This window comes from Coptis chinensis, chromosome 5 (genome assembly GCF_015680905.1).
Source record: "Coptis chinensis isolate HL-2020 chromosome 5, ASM1568090v1, whole genome shotgun sequence".
NCBI lineage: Eukaryota > Viridiplantae > Streptophyta > Magnoliopsida > Ranunculales > Ranunculaceae > Coptis > Coptis chinensis.
This window is the reverse complement of record NC_141460.1, coordinates 35,079,159-35,100,429: the sequence shown is the minus strand read 5'-3', so window position 1 is coordinate 35,100,429 and position 21,271 is coordinate 35,079,159. Positions and strand designations below refer to the sequence as shown.

Here is a 21,271-nt window from a genome sequence, read left to right as displayed (position 1 = left end):
GCCAAAACATCAAAACACCTAGCTAATCTTTCACACTCGGTACAATTTTGCGTCAGATGATGTTCCGCAGTGCCACCTGTGAATACTCCACCGGTAGCAAAAGTTCTGCCTTGTCCACCTGCTAATCTTTAACACATGGTACAACCTCGCAAACTGAGTAGCAGAACCTCACAGCTTAGTTTCGGTCAAAACATGACTTTCCAAAACAAATTTACAGAGCGTTATTCCAGAGGTTTTCTAACTATTCATAAAGTCATAAACCTGGAATTGCGTAATTGGACATCAGCATCTGAATAATCCAATTCTTTCTAGTGCCGCACCCACTCTCAACAAGTTGCTTTTCAATTTTTTAATTGAATATTTCGATTCTATTATATTTGGAGGTAAAGAAGCATAAGATGTTTGCCAGGTGAGTACACCGGAAAATAAACAAAACTGGGAATTTCTGATATGAATAAACCACTCCCAATGAGGACTACACCAGGTTACTCACTGTTTCAAACGGAGTACAAACAAAACCGGTAAGAAAAACTCGGATTACATTTAAATATACACAACTGACACCAGATCATTTCCAGGCTTTCTTCCCCCGGAACTGTGTGCCAGCACGACGCTGTTGCTTCTTTTTCTCTTGTCGGGATCGTGCAACCTTCTTTCTCTTTGCAACCAAAGGCATTTGCTTCTTGTGCTCTTTCTGCCGATTGCTCAAACCACCCGTCTGTTGTTAAAACCCACAACATTTAAATTAATAAGAAACCTACTAAAATAGTCACTTAGGATCTACGAACAATAGTTGAAGATTCTGAACGCCAATTGGGACCCCATGGTTTAAGGTACAAACAATGATTTAAGATTTTAATCTCCAACAATAGTTGCTGCTCAAGCTTAGTCAGATAACTAACTGAATCACAAGTCGGTTCAGGATTCTAGATATAAATAATTTAGTGGCCACAATCTTGAACTAAAACCACAACCTTTCAAAAGCTGCAAGTAATGGTTCTCTTAGAAACAAACTTGGTTTCTGGGAATAATATTAAAACGGACCACAAGAGAAATATAATTTTCCACTTTGGCAGACTTCATTTTCTCTGCTATTTCAACATCTAATTGCTCTCAGTTTCACTCAATTCATGCCAGGTAACAAGGTATTTAAAAATTCAAAATTCTAAAAAGCAGTAAAAGTCGCTTCTACCTTTTTCTGTTTTACAGCAGTCCGGGACTGGTACTTCCCTCTGTCTTCCCTCCCTGCTTTGATTAAAGCTAGTCTCTCTTCCTTGCTCATCTTTCTTTTTATGTTTAGCTGAAAAGCAAAGAAAAGAATGTGTAAGAGACGTAGCAAGGCAAGTGGATGCACTTGCAAAACAGAAATGGCAAGCTCATTTTGCTTTCCAAAGGAAATCAAAAAACAATTCAGTAAAACATAAAAAGTCTAAAGGTGGGTAGGCCATATCATGAAACATAGTGCTAATGAAAATTATAGATCAGTAGTTCTCAAAGAAGTGTTTTGATTTACCATCTTCGTGACCTCTGCTTCTTGCACTCGATTTTCACACCATGTGCTACATATCAATGCTTTTCATTTTCTTTTTCTGTTTCTCTTTATAATAATAACACATATCAATGGGTCCATTGCTAAACATATGCTTTCTATCTGTTGACAGAATATTTTATTAAAAAAAAGTACTCACCTCTAGTTTAGCAGGATCTACTCGCTTAACACTTAACTGCTCAGCATTTGGAATCTTAAAAGCAACAGGTTTTGCATCTGAGCCCTTTCTTATTAGCCCATGCTGACTTAAAGCAAGCTTTGCTTCTTTCTTTGCCTGATAAGAACAGAATATACACAATTCAAGTCTGGAAGTAAGCAACATACCATTTAATAAAGAAGTCAGACATATGTTCATTGTCAATCTCAATCCTTAACGAGAAACTAAACATTTCCAGTCAAGACTTCGACCCACCACCCCTCTTTATTTCCCCTAATAAAAGGGTACACCACCTACCAAGATGGGAAAAAAAACAAATTTCCTCCAGGACCCATGGGAAGGAAAATGAAGTTGTAGAATATAGATGTAACAGAATGAAAAATCAATTCAATAAAAGTCTTTGCAGTAATTTATTTTTAATAACAACAATAAAAATAGATCCAACAATTATTTCTATAAAAATAGTTCAACTGTCATGGCATTCAACAGAAACTGCTGCGTACTTTGTAAATCACACAGAAACTTAATCAACATATTAAGTTCCTAGTTCAACCATAAAGCAAAAATCATTTACGAAAACGGATATCTAATCAACACACCTCTAATTGTTTGATCCTTTGGAAATCTTCATTTGAGAGAAACCCATCAGTTGCAGCTGATTGCTTCACTTTTACTCCTACCCTCTTCAATGCCCGGAGACTTGTATCTGCAGCAATCAGTTGTCCTTCATCCCCAACAAACTTCCTCTTCCTTGTTTTAGAGACTCCCTTGTCTTCCTCTTCCTCTTTCTTATCCTCATTCTCATCGCCACCAGATTCCTCCTCATCACCCTCAGAAGCAACAGCATCAGTTTCCTCCTCGTCGTCTTCATAATCGTCAATATTATCAACATCATCAGATTCTACCTCTTCCATCTCATCATTTTCACTAGGGTCTCCACTTAATTCATCTTCTGTTATTTCCTCATTCTCATCCCCATTAACAGAGTCAGTAGCCATAGCAAATGGTTCGTCATCAGTACAAGCAGCCTCCTCATTATCAGAGATACTTAAAGCAGATTCATTATCGCCATCGTCATCTTCCAACAACTCAATGCCATGAACAGTATTTGATACATTTACTTCTCCAAATGCTTTTGGCCTTGCCTTTGGGTCGGTAGGTCGCCCACGGTCTTTCTTAACCAGCAACGAAGGGCATATCTGTGAAAAATTAGATATTTAATTTACTTAATCGATCACTGACAAGTAGAATACCAAAACAAGAAATAAAGGCACGTCATCAACCTCTCTAAACAAAATTATTAATGAACGAGCTGCTGTTGAAATTGCTTTTTCATGTGACTTCTTATACAAGACCAGGTCTTGCAGCAAATCCTCTGTCATCAACTAGCACATGAAAACATAATATTGAGTTAGAATCATTACAATGTATGCTGGAACCTATCCTTCAAAGCCAAAAGAAATAACAGAAAACGAGAAGGCTAAAAATTAGCTGCCTTCGCTGGTAGAATCGCAACTTAATAATCTGAAAGTATACTTAATGAGTTCGCAGAAATAAAACTCGAGATAGATACAAACATGATACAAATTAAAAACTGTAACTAATAATATAAACAGGGAAATGAAAAGGCTTAAAAAAAAGAAAAAGATGTATACCAGAGGTATGCGCAGACATATCTCCCTTACTACATTTAGTCCGACGGCAATTGCCTAACACACAATATGAATAGGGAGGGAAAAATTTTAGAATCAAATGAGTGGAAAGTAAGCAATGATGGATAAGTAAAAAATATATTGAACGATACCTCTGTACGGGACCGATCATGTACAAATTGGTTTACTACTTGTCTAAACAATGGTTCAACAGCATCAGGTGGCACCTAGTCAATACAATATCAGTTAGATCTTCGAAGCTTACCAAATGAAACTGTAAAATTCTAACAAGCCAAGAAGCTAGAAAAATTAACAACTTGAAAAAAGAAAGTACAACCATATCATGGCAAGCCTGAACTGCAGCTGCAAGCAATTCTGTAATGTCACGTTGATGAGGCTGAAAAAGTAACAAATAAGCAGTCAATTTGTGATTGAAGGTGTTAAAAGATTCGATACTCAATGCGTCCTCAATGTTGTATACTTCAATTCAACTTCAACTGAAGAAAAGGGTATACCTGAACATATTTTTGAATGAAAGGATAAAAATTCAACAAGATCAAGCGATGAAGCCCAATTGTTCGAGAAATAACTTTCAACATCATCATCTTAACCTGAAAAACAAATAGTTTGATATGACTATACAGCATATGACAAAATATTCATCTTTTTCATTTAGGTCAGAGGAATAAATGGCATTTAGCATCTGACACCACAACTTAAATTGTAATTCAATATGCTTAATTATCAAGACACAATTGCAACTTGCAATAAGGGAACGTCCAATACATCAACTTGGAATCCATTGGTCTTGATTCTTGAACCCCTGCGTGATACTTTATAGAGCAGATCTAATCAACTAAGCCAACTTTCTTACTAGATAATCTTTGCATCATTCATGCAGTAAAAGTTGCAGGGAAAAAAAATGGTTAGAGTGTTTTAAATCGAAGTTTTGGATTATGTGATCAGACAAAAATACTTGAATCAAAACAAATCTTTCTGTCTGTTTCAGCTAATCGAGTGAGCGGAGCGAACGATTTTGGCAGAAGGGGGGGGGCTATGCAGACAAAAACCAACTTGTCATTTTTTGTCTGTCTGTCCTCACTTCTCTCTCATTTTTTCTCTTTCTCCTTCACCCATCTCTCCCTCTCCCCTGCATCACCCAATTCTCTCTCTCTCTCTCCACAGCTCCGCTCACTCCCCACTGCCACGCAGTATACTAGTTATATAACAGTCCAAGCACCAATGTGGCAATGTATATGTGCATCAAATAAGTAAACAAATAACGAACTATACGCATGCCTGAAGAGCAGTAATACAGGGTCAATTGTTGTCGATGTCACATCATTATCCTTGCCTCAATCCCTTATGGATGACCCAGCCACATGAAGTGGCACAAACAATTTGATGATTTACAGCTTCCTCCAACTTAACCAATAAAATTCACGAGATGTAAACAAACAAAACTAAGAAGAAAAAGGGTACCATCCACTAGCAACAATAAGAACATATCTTCTAACTGAATCATTCCCCTTCTATTCATATTCGTCTCGTGTACATCACACCAAATATACATTTTTTTGGTTTCCAGAAATTGATGTTCATGTGTGGTCTAACTGGAATGGTCTCGTTGAGCATTCTACAAAACAAATCTGATCCCAAATTGACTTGCCAATCAGCAATAAAAAAATCGAAAGTACAACACATTTAAACTCCATCTCTTTTTCCAACTTAATCTCTTTACCACGTGTCCCAACCATTCATCCTTTTACTCCCATTATTTTTAACATTGACACACTCTTTTATTTATATGTGTGCCATGATAACAGATTCATAAATCTATAGCTCCATATTATAGAGATTTGCAAACTAGGCTGTCACTGGGCTGAGCCAGACCGAAGACCGATAGATATCACTGCCCAATATGTTTTAGCCCGATAGCTTATTGGATCACAGTGGAAGATATATTTATATTTTTGATCAGTAAATAGAGATATTTTACAAATTTAGAATTATATAGTTATAGTTAAGTCACACTAACACAGATACACGTGTCGGTGTCCAACACAACAACCTATATAAGTACGACACGGGGACATAACTAATTAAAAAGATAAATATTACTATTCTAGTTACACAACTACTTCTTGGGCTCAAAACCTTACAAAGAGCCTCTTTAAAAATAATTAACTGTGAAGTCGTATATCATAGAGGTGTAACTATGTTAATAGACTTTTTTTTTTTGTCTTTTAGGGTACAGAAAAACACCCTAATTTGAAATTGTATGCATGATGTGTCTATGCGTCTGTGTGTCTGACACAGATTTTTTAAAGAATATGAAATGTCCATGTTACTTAGAGTTATCTATAGAGGATATCCTGCCTATACAAGATATCTCCTGAGAGAAAAAAACAAAGAAAGAAGAAAAAACAAAGGTTACAAAGACCTGATCACTTTTGACAGATGGTAGTAAGATACTGAGATCTGATAATGGTCAGACCCCAGAGTATATGAAGATTTCGTAGTACATTTGATTATTTTAGGAGAATATGCGTTTTTTTATAACTCTATGAACACAAGATACTTCTGGCCTGAAGGTCAGGTGTATTTTTACTGTATAGTAGGCATGGGTTCAAACCCAAGATTACCGCTCCTCAAACCCTCATAAAGAAAATTTCAGTAAGGACATGACCTCCATGCTTGTTTCAAAATGCTTATGTCACAAGGTGCATGCCTCGAGGCTTAAGCCCCTATTTTAGCTGTTTTCATTCTTTTCTCTCTTTCTTTTACTTATTGTGTGTACATATTTTAGTAAATTAATATTTAACACGTGGCAACATCTTTTTATTGCTCGGATATGGTCTTAAGTGTGGGTAGGAAGTACTAGAACACGCTTCCAATCCAAGTCCTGAATAGCTCACTACCTAGGTCCGGAAGTGAAATAAGAAGAGGAGGTTCGGAACTAGTTGGAGTAATAGGTTCAACTTCCTGACGCGGAACTCCGGAGTTCAACGGCCTAGTTTGGAACTCCAACTCCTACTCCGAACCTAAGCGTGTTTCCTTGTTGTTTAAGTCAATAGAAGAGACCTATTAATTTGGGAAACATTAGCTTCTAGAAGAGTCTGGATAAGACTTAACAAGAGATTGTTTCCTAGCTATGTTACATGGACACACCATATCACACGGACACGTTGCGTGTGATATACCTTAGTTTTTTATATTTCGCCGTGTCAGACACTCCATATCTGAGATATGTGTCAGATATGGACACACGTGTGGTGTCAATGTAACTTAGTTTCCTAGTAAAACACTAATTATGGAAACCTAATCTATTACTATAAATAGAATAGTTGAACTACGTTTTGAGTTTGAATCCTCTTCATAGGATACGTAGGCAGTCATTAAAGAACTTGGTTCAACTCATCATCTTCTAGATCTCTTTTTCTTGATTCAATACTTCTATTTGTTCTTTGATCATCAACAAAATACTTGTGTTTCTAAATTAGGAAAAATCATCACACAATTGGCGCCGTCTGTGGAAACCATGCAAAAATTTATTTGATTTTTTGGTCGAATTTTTTTTGGTTCTAGGACTTGTACATGTTCCGAACTCTACTTGTTCCTAGCTAGTTAGGAACAACTCCAAGTTCGGAACTCCACTTTCAAGCTAGTCATGAACTCCAAGTTCGGAACTCCATTTCTTAGCTGAACTTGTCCAAGTTCAGAACTCCACTTTCTAGCTAGTCAGGAACTCCACGTTAGGAACTTGTCCAAGTTTGGAACTCCAATTCTTAGCTTAAGAACTTGTCCAAGTTCGGAACTCTACTTTCGAGCTAGTCAGGAACTCTACATTCCGAATATGTCCAAGTTCGAAATTCCACTTCTTAGTTAGTCAGGAACTCCACATTCGGAACTTGTCTAAGTTCAGAATTCCACTTCCTAGCTAGTCAGGAACTCCACATTCGGAACTTGTCCAAGTTCAGAATTCCATTTCCTAGCTAGTTAGAAACTCCACGTTCGGAACTTGTCCAAGTTCGGAATTCCACTTCTTAGCTAGTCAGGAACTCCACGTTCGAAACTTGTCCATGTTCATAAACTCCACTTCCTAGCTAGTAAGGAACTCAACTTTCTCTATAGAAAGTCCAAGTCCGAAACTGCCAAGTTGAGTAACAAATCCGAAACTGCCAAGTTGAGTGTTAAATCCGGAGCTGCATTACCATTTGAAGGACCCGGTACTGCTTTGTCGAGTGACGAACATGAAATTGCCTTGTCAATTGAAAAACCAAGTAGTGTTTGAACAATTGCTAGGACCGAAATTGGTTGATTGTCTAATTGATTAGGAAGTTATGATTCATTCGCTAAAACCGTTCAAGCCAACGAAAAGAATTTGGGCACAATTGAAATATTAGTTTTTTGGATTAGAAGTGGGGGAGAAAATCTATAGTAGCAAACTAACAAAGTGTTAAGGGTGGCCGCAAGGGGATTGTAGTCGGTGGGGTGCTTCACTTACAAGGAATTGAAATAAGTAATCGAAACAAGCTTCCACTGTATGGGGAGTAAGTGAAACCAAGTAAAAAGGTGTATTTACTTTCTCTCTCCTCACATAGGCAATTCCAGATGGGTAAGTTGCGGCATGACTTTCTACCCAATTCCGGTTGAGTGCTCATGGGCTTGGCATTCTAATCTGCCCAAGTCCGAGTCGTAGTGAATTGGTTAGGCATGCCTTGCTCTCCCCATGTTTGGATTTGACAAAGAAAATAGTTCCTTGTGCTTGGCATCTCATGATATATATACAAGGTTGGGGACATGGTTATGGTATGTCCGGATTTAACAAAATTCAATTCCTTGAGTTGAAATAATGTGAAATTTTATGCATAAATCTCAAGATGAAAATAGAGGGATATTGCTCACTATTTTTTATGTGGTTTCGTACAAAACGTGCACCTACACTTTTACCCTTTTTCCTTAACGGTTTGAATTACAATCCATGAAGAAAACAAAGGGGCATCCGTATGTACATATTTTAGCAAATAGATATGCGACGCGTGGCAACCTCTTTTTAAGGCTCGGATATGGTCTTGGTGTGGGCAGGAAGTACCAAAACACACTTCAAATCCAAGTTCAAGTCCTGACTAACTCACTTCTTAGGTTCGGAAGTGAGACAAGATGTGGTTCAGAGGTCTTTGGAACTGGTTGTAGTAGTAGGTTCATAGAACCAATTCCTGACTAGGAACTCTAAATCTGAAGTTCAACTACCAAGTTCGGAACTCCAACTCCTACTCTGAACTTGAACATATTTTCTTGTTGTTTAAGTCAATAAAAAAGAGAAATTGACTTGGGAAACATGACCTTCTAGAAGAGTTTGGATAAGACTTAACAAGAGATTATTTCCTAGTTAAACACTAATTACTTAGCTCACAAGTAGTTATGAAAAACCTAATCTATTCTTATAAATAATAGAATACTTGAACTACGTTTTGAGTTTGATTCCTCTTCACAGGATACGTAAGCATCCATTAAAAAACATGGTTCAACTCATCATCTTCTAGATCTCTTCTTCTTTTTTTTATTTGCAAGCCTGTTTTAAAAATGAGATCAAGAACTCTTTTTGATCTTTGGGGGTTCGAGCCCCGGACCTCTGGTATCATCACCCAAAGATTTTACCGACTTTGCTAGTCGGAACCTGCAAAATGTGTGGGCAAACCTGTTTTTAAAGAGATCAGTAACTCAATTGTGTGTAGCGGGGGTTCGAACCCCAGACCTCTGATATCATCATCCAAAGATTTTACCCCAGACTTCTAATTGTTCTTTGATCATCAACAAAATATGTGTTTCTAAATTACGAAAAATCATCACACTTATCCTTTAAAATTCTCAACTACATGCAAGTTCCCTGGTATATAAATGATGTCCTACACCTCTAACTATAAAAAGAAATTGAAACCTAGTTTCCACTTTCCAACACAAGGACCACAATAACATCTTGTGTAAAGTCGAACTCTACTTTCTCAATCTCCATTCTCGAACTTGGCAACATCAAAATCTTCAACCCTTGTGTTGCAAGCCCATAATAACCTTTAATTGTTCCTTTACCGTTATAAATTTTTTTTGTTCAAGCTCTCTGATGTGCAACTTGACTGATAGTGTGACTTGCTAGAAAAACTTATAGCCTCCAATCCTCCATCATGGTTATGCTTGTTTCCATTATTCTATTTAGCTATGAGATCACATTTCATTTTTCTTATTCTTATTGAAGAAATTTTTAAGCAAATATTTGTTCAATCGAGGCTTACCTGTCTCTCTGAGACTCACACTATGTCTCGATGAATTACTCAACCTCAAAGCTTAACATCGCTTGACCCTAAGCAAGTAAGTTAAGATCTCATGCTAATTCTGTGGTTGTAATCAATCTTCATCTAGATCAATATATTAATTCCATAGTTAGTCCTTCCATATCCCAGGACCTAATCATCTTCTTTTACCCTTTTTCCCGTCCCTTATTTTTCCTCTAAACCTTCTTCCTCAAAAAAGGAAAAGAAAAAAAATATATATATATAGAAAATAATATAAGAAAATAGTGATAAAGAGGGACCCCTATATTCTAATTTGTGGTACTTTATGTTATACAACTTTATTTGCAAAACATGATATAAGACAACATAAAGATGTTGATGCACACAAAAAGGAAGACGTAACTTTAGTTTCATCATCTTAATCTTGAGTAATTTTTCATCCAAAAAAATTCAAGACCAAAAAAAAATCCAATAGGCTCATTGAACAAATGATGTTTATCTAGTCAATTCTATCTAGGGCTATAGGTTGCAATTATTCAGGTTCGCTCATATCTGCTCGCTCAATTCATGCTTTCTTCCTAGTCTTCTAAAATCCTCAACTTGTATATTCTTCGTTGGCCTATTCCACATAAATTCACATGACCTTATTATCTCGGCCCTTTGCCTATCAACTATTATAACCACTCCATGACTTGAAAATATGCAGCCTTTTCAGACTTTTCTCTACTAGAAATAATCAGTAAAAAGAACGTTCGTAGACTAAGTGTAGAAAATTATGGATTTAAGAACATGAAGAGACAACATATGGAGACTGAACCTTGACCAGGGTGAGAGAGTTACATAAATGCACGAGATTCAGTTTGGAAACTAATTCAATAAAGAAATCTTAGCACTATAGCTTCAAAAGGAAGAAACAAGATGCCAAAAGCAGATATTAAAGTACCAACCTCAAACCTTTCATTGCAAGTTTGAAGTCGAGAAAACAGCTTCTCAGCAAATCCCTACAAGAGGATACGTAAGAATTCACCGTTATACACATCAGGAAATTCGTTGCGTAGGTTGTGTAAAACGGCAGGATCGGTCTACCATAAGCTATGCTTCATAATTGAGAAAAGGAAACATAGCAGAATGGATTAAAAGGAAATGGATCAAGCTAACCTGGGCATCTTTCAAGTGGCCAAGCGGGGAATAGTGGTTCGGACTAGTCTTTTCTGATGACATTCGCTGCTGTCTTTTCATGGTGCGAACTGCACGCTGTAATTTGGCTTGCTTTTTCTTCTTGCTGGCACTCGTGCCCTTGTGATGTGCCTAAAATCCAAGACAAGAACAAAGGTTACAAGGAACTGATGGGTTTAGAGACTTGAAGAGAAAATGCCAGAAATTCCTTCACTTGATAACATAACACAAATAATTTGATTAATTTTGTGCAGCCATAAGTAACTGACTCGATATGAATCTTATAAAAAGTCTTCTTTGTTAGCATGCCAAGATGACATCTGCAACTTCTTTTTGGACCCCTTCCAACTGGGACCCACATGAAAATCAGAAAGATCAGGCTGCAAATAAACACAATCTATCCAAACGCAGATTAATGCTTGCTTTTCGAAGGATAACAGTCTCTCATGGACATAGATAGATGAAAGCATTGATAGTAGTCAGGCACTCAGGCGAAAGCATTGACAGGTCCAGTTAAACAAAGACAAGACTCAGCAGACAACTTGCAGCTTACTTTTAAGACAACCTTTTGCTTCTCTTACTGAATATTAAACTTGAAAGGAATGATATCTGGAAAAGTAATATAGAATATATACAGATATGAAATAAGGGAAAAGAGCCTATAGAGTATCCAAAAAGGATTGCAGGATTCTACATGGTTTCAGCCAATCATACCGACTTCAAATTCCAACAAAAAAAAACTGCAGAGACTATCATGGTAACTACAATCCCTAATACCCAGTGGCCAGTTCTAAGTTAATAAATGGACAAACTAAATATTTGAAGTAAAATTTTGGAGTAATGCGTACAAGTTTAGAATCATGGTTGCCAACTTATGCAGTTATGCTTATGTGTTATTAACTATATTTATAAAGTTTAGAAAGGTAAATAGGTACAAAGAGTTGTGCAATTGTACTAGGATATTTTTGCAACTTTACCGTTTACCTTATATTAGCATCTGACAGTAAATCTTCAATTTATTCACTCGATTGACAATGGTCAAAATAACATAATTTGTCACTAAGCCCCCGGAGGAAAGCAAAAGGTGAAATAAGGAACTGAAAGATGCCACATTATGAAGCAAGTAATAATTAATCTACTGAAATGGTGAAATGAGCCCAAAAGTAATTGATTTCAAGGATGAAAATGTCGTATATACAGCCACAAATGAAATTTGAAAGAGAGGGGGGTCCCAAATTATGAAATGTCGAAGCTCTCTCACAAATAGAATAGCATAGCAAAGTAAAGAAAAACACAAAGAAGAATCTAGAGTATTGAAACCTAAGAGAATACCTTGTACACAGCCTCCCTACTGATAATAACTTGAGGGTTTTGAGGAGTCATACCATCTTCATCACCTGAGTCATCACTACCATCTCCTTCTTCAATCCGTTCAAATCCGAGAAGGAAAGACAGAGCAGAAATCATAATCCTGAGCAATTCAGATATCAAACTTATGTCCATATTATTCATTATACAGCTATACCTCTAAAAGACATTAAGAAAACTAAACCTGGAAGACGAGTGAAAACACGCAGTGGATATCGCATTTGCAGTTCTCTCATCAAACCAAACCCTTCTCCGGTGAAGATCACACAGTACAACAAGTGCTCTTTTAGCTTTCCCTTCATCCTCATTCTGATTATTGAAACACAATTATCAAAATTTAGTCCTAAGAACTAAGTATTAAACTGCGTATAAATTCACAAAAAGGCATTACAATACAAACCTGTAGCATGGAAAAGATTATATTCTGAAGTGCACGATTCTTAGCATCATTTTTATGTTTCATATTCATACGCCGAATACTATGAACAACATGAGAGAAACACAGTTTCCTCAAAACTCTGTCCCCAAGTGTTTGCAAGTCCATAAATAAACCAAGATTCTCTCCAATATCAATCATCTACAAACAAAAAAGAAACTGTCAAAATCAACTACAGACAAACTAATAATAACAAAATCAAGGAAGTAGTTGATCAATACCTTGCGATTAATAAGTAGAATCAAAGCCTGAGCAAGATGAGAGCGAAGAGAACTAGGAAGCGACTTAGCAGCGGAGCGAAGTAAGTGGGACAATTTATTAGGAAAGTCAGATAAATGAGTGGGATAAAAAGGAGTGACATGTGATAAAAACATAGCCATGTCACCTAAATCTTTAGATATAGTAGGATCGGTAGTATTGTTACCAGTTGAGTTTAAGTTTAGAGTGGATTGTTGTTGGAATAAATGGAGGGAGGAATCGAAATGTCGGTAGAGTTGGATTAGTTCGGTTTCGTAACCTTCTGGGTCGATTTTCATTTTGGATTGGAGTGTTGGGAGACTTATTTTTTCTGAGCTTAGACCTGATGCGGAGAATGATTCGGTGGATATGTATGCTGGTTCGTGAGACGGCCGATTTGATGACGGCATTTTTTTCTTTTTTTTCTTAATTAGAAGAAAATATTGGAATGAATTGAAGACAGAAATTAGAGAGAGAGAGAGAGAGAGGAGGAGATGATCTTGGGAGGGTATAAGAAGTTATAAACCCTAGTAAATGGGGTGGAGGTCTGACCCGGCCCATAAAACCCATAACCGATACATTCTAGCGAAAAGAACAATCTCAATCATCCATCCATAGTACAAAATACTAGTATACTGCATTGCAATGGGGCGTGAGCGTAGTATATCATTTATTTGGCTGTCATTTTTTATATAATACTAGTATACTTTAGCGTGGCGTGGGGAGGAGCGGAGCTATCATTTATTTAAGGCTGTCATTTTTTTTTCTCCTCGCGATATAATAATATAATATATTATATTTATTAATTTATTTCCACGAGTTGATTAATTTTTTGATAATTAGACAGATAAATTAAGAAAAATAGACTATACCATTGTCTAGTTTATTCAAGTGTAACAATATTGAATGAAGATTTTTGCTACGGATATTTGATTGCGTACTTGAACCAACAATCATGTATTAACATGTGTAACGCTTTAACACATACAAAGAATTATCTATCAATAACTAAATGTGTGGTAAATGTGAAGAAATGGACCTTTATCCCAACAATGAAAGAAGCTAGTATTTGCTGGAATTTCCGCTGTTAAGTAGTCATGCATTACGATGGGCACCCCAATGTAGTCCTTTTATGTTTGGAGGTAAGTCACATAATATCCTATCAACATACATTTAATTTTAAAGAAATATTACATTATCCAAATCGATAAGAACGAAATTTTCGGCAAAATCTTCTCTATATTTTTAATATTAAATCACAGAACCTGTCATTCCAAAGAAACATGTTTTTGTCTTTCGTTATTTGAATAAGCAAAAATACATATATACAACACCATCAGAAAACTAAAGTAACACCCCGAAGGATTTAAAACAATATACATATAAAAAGTTACACAGTTATTTTATTTAGAAGCAAATATTACATTCTCAACGTAGAAAAATCATAACACATATTTTACGAATGAAAATTTCGACAGAATCTCTTTTGTATTTTCAATATTAAATCATAAAAAACCTGTCAGATATAAAATCATTAAACCTGTCATATGACCAGAAAAACCAAAGTAACAACATCGAACCAAAGTAACAACATCACAAAAGTTCTAAACTACTATACATATAACAAGTTGCACAGTTATTTACTTTACAAACTGCTCAACTCAACTCAGAAGACACAGAGAGAGTGGTTAGCAAAAGTCCAACCAACTATAATATAAAAGGCAATAGCTGAAGTGACCAAATCCATCTGCAGCAACCATCAAAAAATGTCCTCCTATACATTACTTGTGAAAGAACCTACATAAATCCAAACAACAAAATTAAGTATGATAACGACATTAGATATTCATTTATGAGAAATATAAAACATCTTGATGAAGTGAATTTGCAAACAATATAAATAGAAATAAAGGTAGAAAGATGAATACTACATACCGAGATAAAAACAATAAAATAACATTTCAATGATCAGATTTTCCTAGAACATCAAATGGTTGAAGGAGACAAGTGCAACAAACGATTCTCCTCTTGCAATCGACCTCTAAGACCAACACATTTTCCAATCTTTTGAAGTCTTTCCAAAGAGAACATAGGGCTAAATGCTAGATCACACAACTTTCTTGTGCGAGACAAAGCAACAAAAGTCAAACCGACAAGAAATATCTTAAGAAAATATAGTATGTGTCTTGTAAAAGATTTTATTCTTCATCATGGTAAGCAACATAGAGAGGATCTGCACATCAAATCCAACATACCACAAGGCTAAGTGCAAGAGTGTGATAACAGACTCCAAGATTGAATTAAAGATTACATTTGAAAGCTCTATATATTACCAATGAAGAAAAGAAACAACAAATAAAGTGAACATACACGCCTTTATGAAAAAAATCACATTCGACGAACAAAAACGCAGGTTGAAAACAGGCAACCCAAATAAAGCAATCTGGTAATTTAATTATTAATTCTGTTCTCTCAGATACTATTTCTTTCTTTCGACTACACGTGATCTTTGTTTGGACTACACGGATATTACGGGTGACCTCTTTCCCTCAGATGGGGAGCCTGGTTATAGGTCCGATCTGCTAATGGATCGTTACATGGAGCTAGCCCTGAACGAGTGGGGAACCTGTGAAGTGAAAGCGAAGCAGGGAACCCACGAAGCAAAGGCAATCTGATTTAGAGTAAGATTGGGACTTGATTGGGTAGCGCCGGGTGAACCAGACGGGGAGCCTGATCATAGGTCCGATCTGCTAATGGATCGTTACATGGAGCTAGGTCTGAACGAGTGGGGAACCTGTGAAGCGAAAGCGAAGCAGGGAACCCACGAAGCGAAGGCACTCTAATTTAGAGTAAGATTGGGACTTGATTGGGTAGCGCCGGGTGAACCGAAACCTGGATCTATTCTTAACTCCAGTGGGTGTTACAGAAACTGCGAAGTTGGTAGCATTTATCAATGTTTTCCAGAGAGGACCTGTCCCCGGAAGCGATGATCAGTTTCAGCAAAAAAAAAGTGTCAGAATGGTATTTCCTACCGACCCATGGCATTCTTCGTAGTATAGCTGACAAATCGGGAGGTGTAGCCGCAATAGTGACTACACACACTACACTATTTATGCATTCTCTCCATTTGCTCCCCCCGAACCGCGCAAAATGGTCGCCTATTACACGGTTCACTAACTCTGCCTGGGGTGGGGGTACCTATTATTCGTCGGCGGTCCGGGGCACGCAGGGCCTCGATTTGCTGCGTGGACTTTCTACGGCTAGCTCCACTATGCCTACTGTTTATTTAGTAACTCTTTAATACAAAACCTCTTTAATTTGTGCAAAGTGAAGCAGGGAACCCACGAAGCAAAGGCAATCTGATTTAGAGTAAGATTGGGACTTGATTGGGTAGCGCCGGGTGAACCAGACGGGGAGCCTGATCATAGGTCCGATCTGCTAATGGATCGTTACATGGAGCTAGGTCTGAACGAGTGGGGAACTTGTGAAGCGAAAGCGAAGCAGGGAACCCACGAAGCGAAGGCACTCTAATTTAGAGTAAGATTGGGACTTGATTGGGTAGCGCCGGGTGAACCGAAACCTGGATCTATTCTTAACTCCAGTGGGTGTTACAGAAACTGCGAAGTTGGTAGCATTTATCAATGTTTTCCAGAGAGGACCTGTCCCCGGAAGCGATGATCAGTTTCAGCAAAAAAAAAGTCCGGAATGGTATTTCCTACCGACCCATGGCATTCTTCGTAGTATAGCTGACAAATCGGGAGGTGTAGCCGCAATAGTGACTACACACACTACACTATTTACGCATTCTCTCCATTTGCTCCCCCCGAACCGCGCAAAATGGTCGCCTATTACACGGTTCACTAACTCTGCCTGGGGTGGGGGTACCTATTATTCGTCGGCGGTTCGGGGCACGCAGGGCCTCGGTTTGCTGCGTGGACTTTCCTATTTTTTTCATTCAAAGAAAAGTTCAAATTCAACCAAAATTTTGCTTTAGTAAATTACCCCTTCATCCCATGGACTAAGAATCTAAGATTTTAACTAAACACAACCAAACCTAACCCTTTTAATCTCAAAATAATTAAACAAGACATAAAAAAATGACTAATCAAATGCAGAAAGATACCTCTGTGTAGTACCGGAAGAGAAAATCGCGTAAAAGCTCAGAACTCCACTAGCGAAAGAATTTCAACAACAAAGGGGGTTTCTTTTTTATTATTGTGTAAACTTGATGAGCAACGGAAACCATGTAGTCTCTACAAATATTATTACAAATGAGAGACGATTTACATATGGCAAAATGAAATATAAGCCCCAATAAGTTAGATTATTGAGTTTGTTAAATTTGATGTCTTACTTTGAGAATTGGAGTTGAAGTAATTAAGGCAAGTGAACAAGTTATCACCATTTTTCTTACATTATAAGTTATAACCACAACTCTTCTAACAATATGTTCATTTTCAATACACTAATTATGCCAAGAAGTAAAATAAGTAAATTCCCAAGTGTATATATATACATTAAAGTGATTAAACAGACAAAATTAGGACACCATCAACATTCAAGGAGACCAGGCTACTGACGTGAGGGACTTACATGCAGTTCATGACCCCCAAACAAACGATTCTTGGCAACTCTTCTGAAAGTACGCAACTTCAGATTGTAAAACACAAATTTTCTGAAGGAGCAGGCTATTAACAACTCGTCACCGTATATTTGTAGAGACATACCTATGGTAGGAATTATGTAGCGGAGCATTTCAAATTTTTATGAGAACAGAATGAAATCTTTCCAGAGCAATTCCACTTTTTCCAAAGCACTTGCACTACGCAGATTGCGGATAGAGTAGAAATAGAATCCGGAGCATAATCTGGATTATCACTCTTAGATTGTGAGAAGAGTTTGGAGGGGAGATTGGTAGAGGTTGGAAGCAAAGACAGGGGAAAATGAGAGAAGAGAGGGGGGGTACGGTCAGACAAAAAGTAAGGGTTATCTGGGGGTACGGTCAGACACAGGGGAGAGTGACACGTGGAAGTGGTTTTTTGTGAGAGTTTTGAATACCGACCTCAAGAGTTCGCTTACGCTCACGGATCATGATATGGGTATTTATCGATATTCAATTTCTGATATGTATTGTGGATATATCCCTCTCTTTGGGGATATTTGACATTGTTTCACATGTAAATATCGTAGATATATCCAAAATATTGACAAATATCGTGGATATTTTTGATATATCATGATACATTATTTATATTTATTTGAAATATAATGGTAAATATTAAATAAAATTGTTATATATATAAAATATAGCCAAATATTGCAAAATATCGCAAATATCGCAAATATTATCGAAATATAACTGATATTTACAGTCGTATATATCTCTAAACATATCGTGATATTTAAATATCTTTTTCTGAAATATGGATAGATATCCCCAAATATCGCGATATATCAGGATATTTTGTACTATGCAATCATCAACAATTTATCAACTTAACCATCATGTGTCTTGATACGGTATTGTATAAACAGAAAATTAGTCTAGAGGAGTTAGTTATAAATATTTAGTAATCCTAATACTCTTAAATTTTTTTAGAATTTAATACCCCAATTTGACCAGAATATGGAACTGACATCTGTTACCCAACTTTACCATGAATAGACGAAAATATCCTCCATATAAACCAGCAGAACCGACTAACTACCCAGTAGTGGGATGCAAAACAAAAATTTGATTTTCACATAAAAAAAGAAACTGAATCAAAAAATTTAGATATGAAAAGTTACTCAATTTAATGAACTAAATTCTCGAGAAAATTAAGTTTGTGAGAGATCAAAAATGAAGAAGACGTCAATTGCAAATCGTGATCAAAGGTATGTAATAAATTTGTTTCCAATTTTAACAAATATTAATATTATCATATATAGAAATTTATTAATTAGTGAATTCAACATATAGCAATTAGCATCTTCCATTAATTTCTCATTTATTTCCAAAATCAGAATTCATATTTTCGAAAACATTTTAAAAAACGTAGATGTTTCACTCACTTTCTTTATAAAACTTTTATTTGATTGGTTAGCATTAACTGTCATTGTGAAAAAAAAAAGGAACTGAATTGTTTACAAGCATTACTTACATTGTAATTAGTAAATAAAGGTTTCAATTTGTTTAATTAGGAATGCGTATGCCAACTTTTTGAAATGTGAAATCTCTAGCAATATTTAAAAATGTAAAAACACTTCATTGGTCATACATTTCAAAATGCAAATTCATTTTGTATTTCATTTTAGCAGTGCAGATGGGGAAAACTTTGACTCAGATGAGGGATGTTTTACTCTAATGTGTGGCATACTTGTATAGGGGATTTAGAGTAGATATTAGAATTCGATTTATAGAATAGTAGTAATTTATAATTATAGAATAGTCATCAGAATAGTAGTCATTGATAATTATGTAATAGTAGTAATTTCTAATTATAGAATAGTAGTCATTTATCATTTTATAATAGTAGTAATTGAGCTCTCTTTTTTATCTAAGATGTGGCATTATATATAGGGTATATAGAATTATAGAATATTAGTAATTTATAATTATAGAATATTAATCAGTTATGACTCTCTTTTTCTCTAAAGAGTGGCATTATATATAGGGTATTTTGTTAATCGGTAAAATCTTGTCATAGAGGTTAACAAATTGCTTTTAGATGTGTCTCTATAAATGGGTGCGTGCTGCATGCTTGTTTTTTGGAACACTGAAGGTTAGCATCTTTACAATGTAAAAGTCAAAACAGGAGCATCAATGACGGATTTCTTTTTTGGTGTACTTTAAACCTGTGTTGGTTCTGGCCCCTTATGTATAAGGGGGCTTGCATTCTGCATATTTCATTTTTGTTGCCTTACCTAGAGTGCTGACAATGACTTTGCATTTTAAATTGCATATAGTGTATCACAAATTAAACTTGTCGACATTAGACCCTAAGCCTAAACCCTAAACCTCTACACACTAAACCCTAAATCAATGTAAATTAGACCCTAATAATAAACTTTAAACCCCAATAAACTAGACCATATATATGCCTGAACCCTAAAAACCTATAGACACTAAACCTTAATTGCATAAACCCTAAACCTTAAGATACCGAATCCTAAACCCCTATAAACTAGACTCTAAGCCTAAACCCTAAACCTTTGGACACTAAACCCTAAACCAACTCATTGCATTTCATAATAGTTGGTCGAAACTACTAAATAATAAAATGCATTTTGTGAAAAATACATATCATTACGCATATACATTTTAAAATGCATTAGTATTTTAATGCTGGTGGTTTATATTTGTGCAATATGCATTTAAAAATGCAAAATAGGTGGTTATAATTGATTGTTTGTAAACTTTTCTAAAAGAGGCTCCGTGACCCAATTTCCCAATTTCTTGATTGTTAATCTGCCTTTATTATTCTTCCCTAATCTAACTAAATGATTGAATTTACAGAGAAATAAAGTGACCGAGTTGGTTAACAAACATCGCAGTAAAGAAGGCAAAAAATTGTGGCCTATTGATTCGCCGATTCAAGTTATGGATTGCCCCCAACAAGAATCATCGTATGCCCATAGTCCCAATACTTTTAAAGTTTCTATAAATTATTGACTAATTATGAGGACTCTAATATCAATTATGATTTCAAGGTGGACTGTGCAATTTATGTATGCAAGTTCATGCAATGGTCGTATAAGAAAAACAATGCCTTCTTATTCACATCAAGCAATTGTGGAGAAAAAATTCAAAAAGCTCGTGCAAAGTTGACATACAAGATCCTGTCTGACAAGAAAAGAAGTTGGAGCTTAAAGCCTGAATAAAATGTGGTGATTGGAAAGGAAGGATGAATCACTTGAAACTGAGTGTTTCGATTTTGGATTTCAAGTTTAGTTTATAATGTATGTGAACTTGAAAGTTTGGAATTACTGTATATTGTTCCACTAAAAATTTGATTCCTACAACAATGTTTATGACAAACACACTTTGCTATTATACTAGGGAATCATTTCGATCTACCGGGACTTTGTCATTGTTTATATAGGATCTGCTGCATTTCTTTGCAATCAGGAAATAATTACAAGGAGAAGAACATAATATCAAATGTTTGTTTTTTCAGTACAATGTCAAAACTCTATATAAATTTTTAAATGGTGACATCATTACTATAAATAGAATATGAAACTCTTTTCAAGCATTATGCTAATGGTTCTCTGTGTATGAGAGAGAACTAAATGTATCCATTTCTTTGAATCTGATTAATAAACAAAGGGGTCTGTAAAGATTCTGATTATATATGTATATATTCTCATAATGGATGTGACGATGTCTAAAAATATAATATTTGCAGATCAGCAGAAGTACAG

At 36.0% G+C, this 21,271-nt stretch overlaps 1 protein-coding gene and 1 long non-coding RNA gene across 2 annotated transcripts; one reads left to right on the top strand and one right to left on the bottom strand.

Moving 5' to 3' along the window:
- Positions 1–426: 426 nt before the first annotated feature.
- Positions 427–13,335, bottom strand: LOC147497379 (ARM repeat superfamily protein). Its single transcript, XM_086559950.1, has 15 exons — positions 12,850–13,335; positions 12,593–12,769; positions 12,377–12,501; positions 12,157–12,295; positions 10,807–10,956; positions 10,596–10,649; positions 3,874–3,969; positions 3,696–3,755; positions 3,511–3,585; positions 3,362–3,415; positions 2,990–3,091; positions 2,306–2,905; positions 1,689–1,823; positions 1,193–1,300; positions 427–718 (listed from the first exon to the last, which is right to left on the bottom strand). Exons 1-15 carry the CDS (start codon positions 13,273–13,275, stop codon positions 569–571), a joined length of 2,451 nt encoding a protein of 816 aa, XP_086416076.1. The 5' UTR covers positions 13,276–13,335; the 3' UTR covers positions 427–568.
- A 5,269-nt stretch (positions 13,336–18,604) lies between these two features.
- On the top strand, positions 18,605–20,910 carry LOC147497378 (uncharacterized). The gene is made up of 3 exons (XR_015197193.1): positions 18,605–18,742; positions 20,364–20,473; positions 20,558–20,910. It is a non-coding gene; the product is annotated as an uncharacterized LOC147497378 (long non-coding RNA).
- Positions 20,911–21,271: the final 361 nt, after the last annotated feature.

Bases quoted from the DNA above. Each gene is read 5' to 3' on its own strand.
- LOC147497379 (XM_086559950.1), bottom strand. From the start codon at position 13,275: ATGCCGTCATCAAATCGGCCGTCTCACGAACCAGCATACATATCCACC. The intron at 12,296-12,376 runs GTTTAGTTTTCT...TGAATTGCTCAG, and splicing joins TGTTTTCACTCGTCTTCCAG to GATTATGATTTCTGCTCTGT. The intron at 3,756-3,873 runs GTATACCCTTTT...TTACTTTTTCAG, and splicing joins TCATTCAAAAATATGTTCAG to CCTCATCAACGTGACATTAC.